This window comes from Micropterus salmoides, unplaced genomic scaffold, assembly GCF_014851395.1.
Source record: "Micropterus salmoides isolate LMB-PRFRI ecotype aquatic unplaced genomic scaffold, ASM1485139v1 Ms_hic_scaffold_16, whole genome shotgun sequence".
In the NCBI taxonomy this organism is placed as follows: Eukaryota; Metazoa; Chordata; class Actinopteri; order Centrarchiformes; family Centrarchidae; genus Micropterus; species Micropterus salmoides.
The window spans coordinates 22,947,183-22,960,080 of NW_024040707.1; the positions used below are offsets into that span (position 1 = coordinate 22,947,183).

The following is a 12,898-nucleotide window of genomic DNA, read 5'->3' on the forward strand; positions in this document are numbered from 1 at the left end:
TAATGAAGACACTTCACCACCATATTCATCAAACAATGACATCTGTTTATTTTGAAACCTTTCAGTCTGCACTCTTTAGATTCTGTTACATGTTGACATTCTTGGAATGTAACACCAACAACAAAATATAAATAAGCCTATTTACAGCCACTGTTCCTCACAGAAAAAAAAAAAAAAAAAAAAAAAAAGTCTCACTTCATGAAGAGACACTGCCACTATCCACTGACTGGCTGAGCGACCAGACCAGACTTCAAACAGAATGATCCTGAGCTGGAAAATACATGAGATGTAACAGTTAGTTGACTATGAACACGCCTTTCAAAAGAAGCTCAGCTGAACTGGAAGCAGGTGTGAAAAGTACTAACTGAAACCATGACAGTCGATGGAGATACTGACTGTGGAGACTTGTGATGCTGAGCTCCATCAACAGATACTGTAACACAAATAGTTTTAGTTGAACCACTAACCACTTTAAATGTAAACGTGTCAATTTGCAGAACTGTTATTACAATTTCTAGAGAGAAGAATGAATAAGAATTACAGATTATGTTGGCTTTATTTTAACACGGTTTTTATGAAAGAAGCAAACAGGGAAACTGAAAAAAAACTATGCTAACTATGTAGCACCTGAGAGTCTGCAATGGCATAACAAAGGGAAATGAACTATAAAAACACCACAAGCTAACAGCTTTTAAAATCGAACACAATTTAACAGCCTTTGTCAATATTTGCTAATACAAATGTATTATAAATAACACCATCTACAGACAGTATGAAGTACAAAGTTGTTTTGTTCATGATAATAAATATAGCTTGAAAAGTGTTTAGGGGTTGACAGCACACAGTGATTCTGAACACAACCCTGCAGAGCTCCTCTTACAAGACAACAAATGAAACACTGAGGTGAATGCAAACATGTTGCTCAGTGCTCAAACACTCATTTTAAAGCCCTGCATTGTTTAAGGACTTCCTGCTACTTAAAGTGAAAGTGTAAGTACACATGCTGAAAATAAGTTAGACATTCAAGTATGCACATTCTTACTGTTAACACTTAACTATAGAACAGAGAAGAAACAAGAGACACACAGAAATCAAGTTGTTTGTATCCAGAAGATCAGAATGTGACCACCAGAAGTGACTACAGCGCAGTATACCATGCTGACATCTTCAGCAGACAGATCCATATCAAAAAGCAAATTACGGTAAACAAATAAAGGCTTCGAGACTTCGATAAATTGCAAGTTTTAGCTGGTCTTCATCGTTGTACAAAACCTTATCAGCACTACCCTCTGCTCCTGTGGTGTGGACTGCTTTGGACCACTGCACCCAAAAGTATTCTGGATTACACAGACTCACTCAGAAAGCTGGTGTACTTCCACCTGATGGCACAAGACTCGACAGGCTGTACCAGACCTGGACAAGTTCAATTTGTGTTCAACACCATGCAAATACACCCACAAACTGGATTCGTTGTCTGGCCACGTAACCTGCGCTCAGCTCTGCTTCCTCTGAGCTGCACCTGTCTTTACCACAAAACAGAGAGACCTTAGATATCACGCTAGTGCAGCGTGTAACTTACAATTTCAGTTCTTTCATACTTTGTTACAGCCCGTTTTGATTGCTGGAGGGGGTTTTGGCTTCGAGAAACTTTGGTCAGTTCTGTTGTACAAAGCAAGATCAGCCAATCCAGAAAAAGTCAGTAACAAGTGACTTCATTTCAGCCGTTAAAGGATTTGGAAATAATAAGGGAACATAAGAGAGATTAAAAGTTTAAGATGAAGGGGAGAAAAGAAAAGAGGAAACTTATGAAATGATGTGGAGGCACAGTGTGAATATTTATAAAAGAAAAAAAAAAGAGCTTTAACATCACAAGACTACGTCCTATGAGCTTCAAGTGCAGTCCAATTCAACCCTGTTTGTTTTTTATACCGTCATCAGCTCAACGCTCCCCATCACTGCCCACAGCGGCGAGTATCAAACCCGTCTACGCAGACTGCTGAGGAGGAACGAACAGCAACTTCTTGTGATATACACACAAAGAAAGGATGGGGCTGTGGATATTAGGCTGTGCTTGCAGATTGGGTGGGAGGAAATGTATGAGAGGTCCGTCGGTTCATGATGGCGGACAAAGCAGCGGTGGAAAGCCGGGATCATTTGTCTGCAACAGCTGCTGCCATGGGAACGCGTATAGTGCCACGAGCGGTCGCCGCCAACTCCTCGATTTCTGTGTTTAGTCGTCTGATGACCCACTCCATCGCCTCCCGACCCTGAGACAGACAGAGGAACAGACGGAGTGTTACAAAACATAATGTGAAGTGACAGGTGTGCCGTTATGAAAAGAGATGTTGGGCCATACTGTCACGACGAGTTATTGGGAGATTTAAAGGTGGCTTCACCTTGCCAGCGTTGGCAGAGATGGTCTTGGCCATGAGACCCTCGAGGTAGCTACTCAGACTGACACCTTTCACACTGATCAGAGCCTCCTGTGTCAGCACCGTCCTGAACACAACAAATAAAAAGGTCACAAACAGTGCTTCTGAAACAATCAGCACAATGTTAAATCTGTTTTTTTAATACATTTTAGAATCTTTCAATTAAAACAAAAACCTTTTGCCAACAAAAGTCCTCCATAAATCCACCAGTAATTTTAGCATTTACAATTCCCCTTGAAATACTCAGGTCCAAGCAGACACATTTAGACAGAACTAGAAAATTGTAATTATTTAGCCCACGAGTGACATTTGATATTTATAAAAGAATAAAAAATGTTTTATATAATAGGACATTTTATATATTTTTTTTAAAAAGTCATTTACTTTTCAGGATCCTGCGGATGTGGTTTGTAGGTCAACTTCTCATCCACAGATACCAGGTTAGTGAAGGAGATCTGGAGGGAAAAAACAAAAAAGTTGGCATTTGTCTTAGTAAAGCTGTAAAATATATTTCTCATAGTGAACATGTTAAAGCAGGAAAAACACAAATATGTAACTGATAACATTAACAATGGCTTCAACTGGGATGCAACAATTAATTATGTTATGTCTCTCTCTCTCTCTCCCTGTCCAATAAGTCTTCCACAATGACTGTGACTGCTTAATGAAAAATCAGGTGCCTAAGCTGACTGAGGAAATGACTGCAGTTAATTAGTAGACTGCTGTGACATTGTTACAAAAAAATACAACAACTCTGTTCCACTAGAAAAGGTAAACAGACACAGATATACCAATATACCAACAGAATAGCTCAACCATAATAATTTCCTGCATTCGATTACATGAGATGTACTTTTCTGTGTCCTACTAAATACTGGCACGCACTCTACTGTACTTAAGACAAAATATCACTTGGTATCACTGTCAATCAAAACAGTTACTGAAACTGTAAATATACTCACATTTGTAGATTTCAGCTCAAAGGTCTTCTCTTTGGGGTCTACCACTGAATGTTCCTGAACGTACGTGTATGTTCTTGTTACCCCAATGATCTGCAGGAAAAAGGCTTAGTTAAAAAACACAAACCCAAAAGAATAAAAAATTATAAAACCTCCTGACATCAGCCTCGTTCGAGATGAGCTAGGCCTGAGCAGAATATATGAGATCAAGGTGGCTGCCGCTGTTGAGGCCAGGCCCGCTGATCTCCACTTACTGCAAAACTTAAGGGCATGGTAGGAAACGCCTGGCACTGCCCTGATCTAACCGCTGATTGGTTTAGATGTCAGATCAACATGTTGCTTTATAGAAATTTCTCATTGTTTAATTGGAGAGACTTTGATTAATTAGTTGTATTTTCTCTTAATAGAATTTGTGGTGAATGGTGACAGACTGAATACATTTAGCTTACATTACGTATAGTTCTCATAGACTGCATACAATCTATGACAATGTGTCTACAATATGAATATTACTTATTAAATTCTTTAGTCATCATGAAGCTAGTTTCTTAAGTTTGAGAGGGACAGATCCAACAATCAAGTCTGGACAGTAGATTGTATACACCAGCAGCCTGATTTGATGGTATGCCTTACTCAAATAATTGAGTAATATGGAGGTTAAACCATTAACGCCATCATGATGATAACTATATAGCATTTTGATAGTCTACCTGTCACACAGAAGAACATAATGCAAGCTGCAATTACCTGTGAGTACTAAATACAAGCTAAATAGATTAGTCTGATAACATTTTATTAATCGGGACCTAACAGGATGTGAGTGTTTCTGTGAAGGCTGCTAGAAGCTGACTGTCCGCTTTTTGTCACTGCTACCGCCTGCTCTCATGCACTTTCCAGGCAAGGCACAGTTATATAGCCTATAAATCAATCAGCATTACACAAGCTCAAGGGTTTCTCTCATCATCTGACTTACAGACTTGGCCATGGCGGGGAGCCCCCACTCTGTGCTGAGCAGCCTGGTGCTGTGTAACCGTCCCGTTGAGTCCACGCTTCTGTCCAGAACATCCACACCAAACACATTTGGATTCATGGGGTTGGGGTACTTCTGCATCGCCGCCTTGGTCACCGTCTCCCATGGGTGGCTGTTAAAAATAATATTGACATTAGAAACGGCAAGTTCCCAAAGACAATTTAACATTCTGGAAATAGACTGCAGAGGTTAGCAATGTCAATGTTAGTCATCTCTGGAACAATTAGATTATAATCATTGTGGCGATGTCAGTGCCTTCAATGTTTCATGTGTGTAATTTCCGGGACCCACCAATAAATCAAAATGCACTGTTATGATATGTTGAATATCAAGAATTGATAATCAGATTGATTGTTTATGTCATTCTGCCCATTTTCACCACTGAGATAGTAAGCATATTATGCTGGGCGAAAGTGAATAAATAACTTCTGTCATTCTCAAGCTTGACACAAAATGTCTCTTATCAATATGCATCATGCAAACACCAAAACACTCATGACTGTGTTTCACTCACTATACAGAGAGACAGCAGCAGCAACAACACTGAAACAGCAGTAACAATAAAACTATGCTGGATACATAAGAGACACATTTGCCATTTTACAAGAAAATATTTCAAACATGTCGTGCTGTATCATCTGGATCTACAGCAAAATTAAGTGTATCTGTACCATTACACATTCATCTCATATGTTTGACAGCTTTTATTCGTTTGATTTTATTTGATTCCATGATTAATGAGAAATCGGACCTTACAATGTTACAAAATAATTTTCTAAAAATTTTTCCAAGTTATAATCCGATATTGTCATCACTAAACATTGGTACAGAATCAAAATGGTGGAATAACCTAAATATTCCGGCTGCCATGACAGGCGGGAGGAGGAACGCCCCTCAACATAGATTCATCTAGAAACTTCTGGAAACGGACAAAAATCTCGCGACCATTGTTATACACTTACTGTCTGATAAGCAAAAATACGAAAAATACACGCAGAAAACACGGATATATTGCATTTCCATCGCAGGATCTGGCAGCCAGCCAGACCGTTATGTAACAGTTGCGGTAACTTAACTGTTAAACTCTGTTAATCCCCGTGGTTGATGCAAGACACGTGAAAAGCACATGAATCCCTTCACCGTCGATTCAATTGTGACATGTTGCAATAAGCGTTAAAATAAAACCTGACGTAAGGTTATAGGGCGAACAGCGTCCGATAGCCAAAGCTAACAGTAAACCGCTAGCTAACCTTCAAGTAAACTCTGCTCGCTAAATAAGTTTTCTTCAAGCGCAGAATGACCGACACATGTATATATTTGTTGAAAAAACATTGAACATAATGGCGAACGGAGGTCACGTTGTTTACAAGCTAAAATGTGGAAACTAACATTAACGACAAACGGTACGGTAAGCCGCAGGCTCTTTGTGTGAAGTTACCTAACTTCAACCTTAGCAAGTAAGGAGGCTAGCAACTGCAAGTTACCTAACGGGAAACTCGCAAAAACTTATTATACGAACGGAAATATGTTACTTAACATATACAGTTGTACAAAACACTATCACGGACCGAAAGCTACTCACTTGAAAATGTGCTCTGACGCCCAGATCTTCATTTTATTAGGCTTTTCTGTCAGGGGTCGGGAGCCCCGGCGACTAACGACAGCGTGACACCGGCCTGAGGAAGGAGAGAGGAAGGGACAGCAGCAGGAAACCTTTAATGGAGCCTCAGCAGCGAGACTCCCTCTGGTGGCAGAAACAGCTGCTGCACTCTGCCGTCCAGAACAATCTCCCACAGAACAAATGTTTTTATTTCATACATTTCAGCAGTGTTGGGACAAGTACTCAGATCTTTTATTTAAGTAGAAATAAATACACTGTGGAAATACTCTGTTACAAGTCGTTATTCAAACTTTTACTCAAGTAGTAGCCCAGTTTTTAAAAAAGCGCAAGAATATACTGTATGTTATACTACTGGTCTATAATTACTGACACATCGATGTTTACATTTATCTGACGCTTTTATCCAAAGCAGCTTACAATTGCTATACATGTCAGAGGTCGCACGCTCAGGGACACAATGGTGGATGTGTCACAGAGGGGGAATGACCCTGGGTCTCTCACACCATGTGTCTTATCCAGTGCACCATCACAGCCAGATGTTTGCTTCAGTTTAATGTTGCAACTGGTAAAGGTGGGACTCAAATTACTTTATGTACTACAGTAACATGTGAGTTTCTCGTGTAAACACTTATCTTAACCTATAATATTAAACAATAATGTGTTTTTGATATATTACATACATTATTAATCTCAATATGAAAAGTAACTTGTGTTGTTAAATAAATGAAGTGGAGTAAAATGTCCAGTATTTCCCTCTGAAATGAAGTGGAGTAGAAGAATAAAGTAAGAGAAACTGGAAATACCTAGCCTAAGTAAAGTCGCCTACAGTACTTGGAAAATGTTTTAGGCACGTGTGGAAAAAATGTTGTAAACTAAGAATGCTTTCAAAAATAGACATGTTAATAGATTATATTTATCAATTAACAAAATGCAAAGTGAGTGAACAGAAGAAAAATCCAAATCAAATCAATATTTGATTTGATTTGATTTTGATATTTTGATATTTGATTTTGATATTTCATCTAGGTTCACAAAGTCATGGACTTTGTCGTGGAGTGGTACACCAAGGAAACTTACTGCAGATGAAAGACACATCATACTCACTTCCCTTTGCATTCAGAAAATGTCAATCAGCTCAGAACTGGCAGAAAACAGTGGGACCCTGGTAAACCCATATACTGTCTGGAGAAGTCTGGTCAGAAGTGGCCTTTATTAAATACTTACAGTCACAAAGCCATACCTCCAATGTGGAAACAAGGCCAAGAGACCCAACTCTGCACAAAAACACAGGAACTAGGGTGCAGAAGAATTAATGGTCTCCTCACTGTTGAGTAGTACAGGTGGATACTTATTCATCATGCAGTACCATCAGGGAGGCATCTGATTGGCCCCAAATTTATTCTGCAGCATGACAACGACCCCAAACGTAAAGATTTATTAATCTCAACAAGTGATGTTTGGGATTACATGAAAAGCAACTGAGGCTGCCTAAATCCACAGGACTGTAGGTACATTTCCAAGATGTTTGGGCCAACCTACCTGTCAAGTTCGTAGAAGAACTGATGCTGTTTTGAAGGCAAAGGGTGGCCACACCAAAAATTGATTTGATGTGTTTTTCTTCTGTTCACTCACTTTGCATTTTGTTAATTGACAAATATGATCTATGGTCTATTTTGAAAGCACACCTGCCTTAAACGTTTGTGCAGTACTGTATAACAAATTGGTTTGGGATTTTTGAATACCAAATGGATTAAAATTCCCCTACTGTATAAATATTTAAATACTTTGATATTAGTACAAGGTACAGTAACTCCTGGCCCTGTTATTTCTGTTGGTGGATCCTTTAAGTCAGTAAAAACCTGTACATATATAAACGTACATTCCTAAGAGCTAAAATTAATAAATAAATCAGCGTTCTCATTTCTTAACGTAATTCACAGTAGCCTAATTCCAGAGGACCTTAAAAAGATAGGTGACTAAGTGACATCATACTACCAACAAACCAAACCGATAAACAGGCCTACAGAAAATCATTATCCTCAACATAAGATTAAATCGAAATCACATCAGAAACACATGCAACATGTATTTAACTTTCACTTTTTAAATCTATCACTGACACAGGCGTCGTCTGGAGGGGCGGGATAAGTGACTGTCAATCATGATCAAGCAATATTCTTATTGGGTGGGGGAAAGCTCTGCGTATCTCACGCGACGTCATCACGCACTTTTCCAACCTGCCCTTGAAGCCACAACACAGGCAAGATGGTTGCATACTGGAGACAGGCAGGCCTAAGGTAAAAAAATCTATATAAATGTATGTCTGCAGAGTTAGTTTTGTGGTCACCGCGTTCTGTTAATACGGATTTGTTATTATAACTGAATACTTTAACTAAAACCTTGTTATTCTGTCTATATTAAGTCAGATTGCTAACGTTAACGTTACATAGCTAACGTTACCATAACGTTTCTGTAGTTAGTTTATCAATAGCTTTTCCACTCACACGCTAAAAGGCGCTAATGTTAATTAATAACCGTTCAAGATGTGAATCTTTCTGTTATGCGTCGGATACATCATTTGTTCTTAAAGAAGCAGTTATATTTTTTTCTTCCAGATTGATCACTGTCAGTATTGCTTGCCCTTTAGCATGCGGCTAACAAGTGTGTCCTTTCCGCAGCTACATCCGCTTCTCCGCTATCTGCGCTAACGCGGTGCGGGCTGCTTTGAAGCCGCAGTTCAAAGTCGAGGCAATAAAGGCCGCAGAATCCAGTGTGAAAGTCCTCAAACCCAAAACAGCATGTAAGCTCATCGAATATTATAATTTACCAGCACCATAGGAAAACTGCATAACGTTACATATCTGCAGCTCTATCATGGCCCCTGACAGTCTTTGTATTTCAAGGAGGCAGTCGTGACATTGAGTGGTGTCAGTGTGCAGACTATTGTGGAAGAAGTAATTTTAGAAGATATAAATGCTTGTGTGTTGAAATGTTTCATTTAAAAAAAAAAAGGCTACAGTACACATTAACAATGAACAAAAGCCAGATGTTATATTGGATTATTGTTGCTTATTCATGAACATTTAAGCATTATTGTAATGTTGTACCTAATCAAGGTGGTGTAAAAGTAGACTAACCCTAAACCTGCACCCACTGATATGAATGATTTATAGTCTTTTTGGGCTTTTTAATAATTTTCACCATGATATTTTCAGTAATGTTTCTGTCCTTCTGCTGTTTTCCCTTCAGGATATGAGACCATGATGTAGATATGTTTTTCCTTGAGTTGTGAGGTCCTGTCCTGCAATCTGTGGAGAATAAAGGGGGGGAAAAAATGGATGGACATCAAGATGACCTGTTTAGAGACTGGGGACCTGAGTGAAATTGCTGTTTCCCCCCACCCCTCTTCATTTGTAATTAAAATTGTATTAAAGATGAATATCTGAAATACATTTTGTTTCCTTGTATTCTTGGCTTGTTGGTGAACGTAGTAGTAGAAGTACAGCGCTGCAGAACGCGATACTGAAACATTTTTGTCCAACAGTTTTTATTTTGGTATAAATAAATCAGTGCAGTAGTCTACATATCGCACATATACAGAAACATGGTATTTACAGAGATTTGAGAGTTTGTGTTTATCCAGAAGTATATCAATGGTTTGTTGAAATTCATTGTTCCTGCAAGAATCTAAGACAGGGAATAAGATTGCATGTTTTCTGTACATCAGTAAAAACCTTAATCCAAAATTATTAGAAATGCATGCATTGCCCAGAGAGCTGAAAATCCAACTAAGCAAATAACAACTGACAGGCACTTTAATCGTTCAACTGAAGATCAGAGTAATTGGTGTTTACTTATTCAAAATTATTGTAACGTGTTAATGTTTATAATCTGTATGATTTTCCTGTACTTTGAACATATAACCTGTATTCAAACCAGGAAAAGTGTTTTTGTCAGTGTTAATTCTTTTAATGGTATGAAAACAGTTCGAACCATTTTTATGAGCCCTGATCTGCTCAAAAAAATATTTGCGTGCCTTTTCCATGAAGGTCAGAGGTCAAGATTAGTAGCAGGGTCAGAAAGGGACTTGATCTTTCTCAGGGGCACTTCAACAGGGTTCTTAATTACAACAGGTTCATCAATCACAAGTTCCCCCACAAATTCAATTTTAATTGCACTTATCAGAATAAAAATGAAAATACTACTGCACCAAATTGTATTTGCTCAGAAACATCTATTTTGAGTGATGGGAGTTCAGTATGGACACATCCAGAGATGGATCAGAGATTCACCCATGATGTCCTGTACTAACAGAGGTTATGCCACCAAACCCTAGCTGTCTTTCTTCTCTCTGGTCATTTTGATCATGGTCTCTGGCGATCGGTAAAGGAAGATGAGTTTCTCGAACAGCGTCTCCTCCAGCTCCATCTCTCCTGTCTCCCGGACCACGAAAATGTCTGTGCAGAGCTTTAGCACCCGGTCCACACACGGTAGCTCCTCAAACATGATGGATCTGGAGATCCCGTTGAAGAACTCCCTGACGAACTTTCCGATGACCAGTACAACTGACATGTACAGACCTACGATGCTGCAGTTAAGAGAAGTGGAGCAATGGGGAAAAAAGCCTATAGTCATGTTGTCAGTTAGAAAAAAGACCATATTTCTTAAATTTCAAGTTATATCGACCTGGAAATGTGTAAGATTTAAGAAACCATTTGCCCAAAATCTCACTTTTCTTTGTTTTACCAAAGTATAACTGCAAACCTTGTGTCATCATGTTAAAGGAATACTCTGGTATATACAAGGAAGAAACGAGGCACATGGGTTATCACCATCAGCTGTATATTATATTGGGAAAGAGATTTTGCTGTTGACTGTTTTAAATCTAATGTTTAGTCCACAAACTATTGGGGTGAGCTACAGCAGGTACATTATCTTCAAACGTAGCAAAACATAGACTGACTTTAAAATTTAAGAAGAAACAAGGGCTGGGTTTGAAGAAATGTAGCAGAGATTTACTCAATTGCTCAATTATAAGAAGAAAGATTTCCTGACAAAATGCAGGTGAGGTGTCTTTGTTACCTACCCGTGTCCAGCCAGAAAGCCCAGACTGGAGGGGCTGACTTTGTCATTGAATACCACTATCTCTATACTGTGACAATTCTGGTCGGAGGAGGCAAGAACTGGGGAGCATTCCTGCACCACCCACCACTGGTCTGGCTCTTTCTCTGATGCAACATTGACCTGCTGAAGTTTGATTGACATGGGCCTGAAGAAAGCCAGCGCCTGGAGGTCTGGGCGGTCCGAGTGCTCTGAGGAAAGACATGCCAGGGTTAAATTAAACTGCATAATTTAAATGAGAGATCAGTACAGGACGGATCACTCTGATCGTTATTACTGGATCGTTTTCCTTTCTTGAGCCCAGAAAGCTCACTGCTGCACATATACAGTATATGACCAGCACCTGTACAATGAGGCTAGATGATATGCACAGATAGACCAGTAAAAAAATCCTAAATAAAAAGAGAGGACAAGCAAATGAACTGCACAAAAATTACTTACAAATAAGAAACTACTGTGAAAAAAAGATACCACAGCCTAGATGGATTCCTTTGGATATTATAAGTACAATGCAATTACGATTTATAGACAAGAACTGTAACTAACCTACTTTCATCCTGGTTGCCATTTTGGACTCTGGTCCCTTGGGACCCCTGATGAACTTTGGCAGCAGAGAATGAATGAGCCTACAGCACAGGATAACATAGTTTAACAGTTTTGAGTTCAAATCAGAAATCTTCACTTTTAATCAGTTTTAAAAGTAAAGACGAAACAGTGGATGACATATAGTGTTTCAACTTTCTGTATGAGTTAATCTTAATTATAGCCATTGCTAGCAGGTTTGTTTGATTTCACTAAGCTATTCTCTAGCATTAAAGGACAATTTCTGTGTTTTTAAACCTGGGCCCTATTTTTACATAAGTTGAAATGACTAGTAGGTACAAAGAGGTTTGTAATTCATACAGTAGAAGGCTTCAGCCAGCAGCTCCAAACTAGTTGCCGTGGCTGCAACACATTCCTTCAGGGCAATTGTGCTGTCAAAATTACATACCTAACAACATCATGAAAAGGATCCCGACGAGTGACTCCCAGTGACACCTTTTGTTTTTAACAAGAAACTGAAGTCTTGCTCAAGGACATTTCTCGCTCTGAAATCTTGTGAGAGGTGAGTTGTATGATGTTGTTAGACACTGGTAAAACAGTCTGAGTCCGTCAGTGGCAAAAAGAAGCACTTTTTGTGGGTGTAATGTTGACGGGCACAAATGCCCCAAAGAAATGCGTTGCAGCCACTGCAACCGGTTCGTGGATGCCGGCTGAAGCCATCTACTGCACAAATTCCAAAACCTTTTGTGAAAATAGGGCTCAGGTTTGAAAATACAGAGACTATCCTTTAACATCTCTAGTAAGTAAGGGCATTGCATTTCAACACCTGAAGACGACAAACAGTAAAAGTACAACTAAATAAAAACCAACTGGTTGTGTCTGCTGACTGCGACTCACACAGGTTTGCTGCTGTTGCCTTTGAGCATGTGGACTATCCCTTCCCTCAAGGCCTTGTCATCAAACTTCACAGTGTGTTCTCCCACCGTCTCAGCATTCATTGATATGGACGCATTCCTGAGAAGAGCAGGGGAGGAGCCTTCAGTTTGTTGTGCAAAATACAATTAATGAACAGTTTCATGAAGAGGTCCGCATAAAGAATTGAACAAAGTAAAAAGAAACAATACATTTCAGTGGCATTGTCTCTAAAATTAAACTTGACTCAAAATGCACCATGTTTCATCTCATGAAGTTC

The 12,898-nt window shown here is 39.2% G+C and overlaps 3 protein-coding genes across 3 annotated transcripts in view; 1 reads left to right on the plus strand and 2 right to left on the minus strand.

Annotated features, from left to right (window-relative positions):
- Positions 1 to 24: 24 nt before the first annotated feature.
- Positions 25 to 6,152, minus strand: LOC119905690 (PRELI domain containing protein 3B-like). Its single transcript, XM_038722955.1, has 6 exons — positions 6,004 to 6,152; positions 4,365 to 4,533; positions 3,395 to 3,484; positions 2,817 to 2,887; positions 2,397 to 2,499; positions 25 to 2,267 (listed from the first exon to the last, which is right to left on the minus strand). The coding sequence occupies exons 1-6, from the start codon at positions 6,033 to 6,035 to the stop codon at positions 2,151 to 2,153; spliced, it is 582 nt and encodes a 193-aa protein (XP_038578883.1). The 5' UTR covers positions 6,036 to 6,152; the 3' UTR covers positions 25 to 2,150.
- Positions 6,153 to 8,194: 2,042 nt separating this feature from the next.
- Positions 8,195 to 9,370, plus strand: atp5f1e (ATP synthase F1 subunit epsilon). Its single transcript, XM_038722959.1, has 3 exons — positions 8,195 to 8,339; positions 8,721 to 8,842; positions 9,292 to 9,370. Coding segments are annotated over exons 1-3 (156 nt in total). The 5' UTR covers positions 8,195 to 8,307; the 3' UTR covers positions 9,294 to 9,370.
- A 100-nt stretch (positions 9,371 to 9,470) lies between these two features.
- The window catches only part of si:dkey-11f4.7 (piezo-type mechanosensitive ion channel component 2), a 35,455-nt gene continuing 32,027 nt past the window's right edge, over positions 9,471 to 12,898 (minus strand). The window contains exons 51-54 of the mRNA XM_038721939.1: positions 12,604 to 12,720; positions 11,710 to 11,789; positions 11,129 to 11,354; positions 9,471 to 10,630 (exon numbers count right to left, since the gene is read on the minus strand). Coding sequence (XP_038577867.1) covers positions 10,375 to 10,630; positions 11,129 to 11,354; positions 11,710 to 11,789; positions 12,604 to 12,720 — 679 coding nt within the window. The 3' untranslated portion in view covers positions 9,471 to 10,374. The remainder of the gene's footprint in view (positions 10,631 to 11,128; positions 11,355 to 11,709; positions 11,790 to 12,603; positions 12,721 to 12,898) is intronic.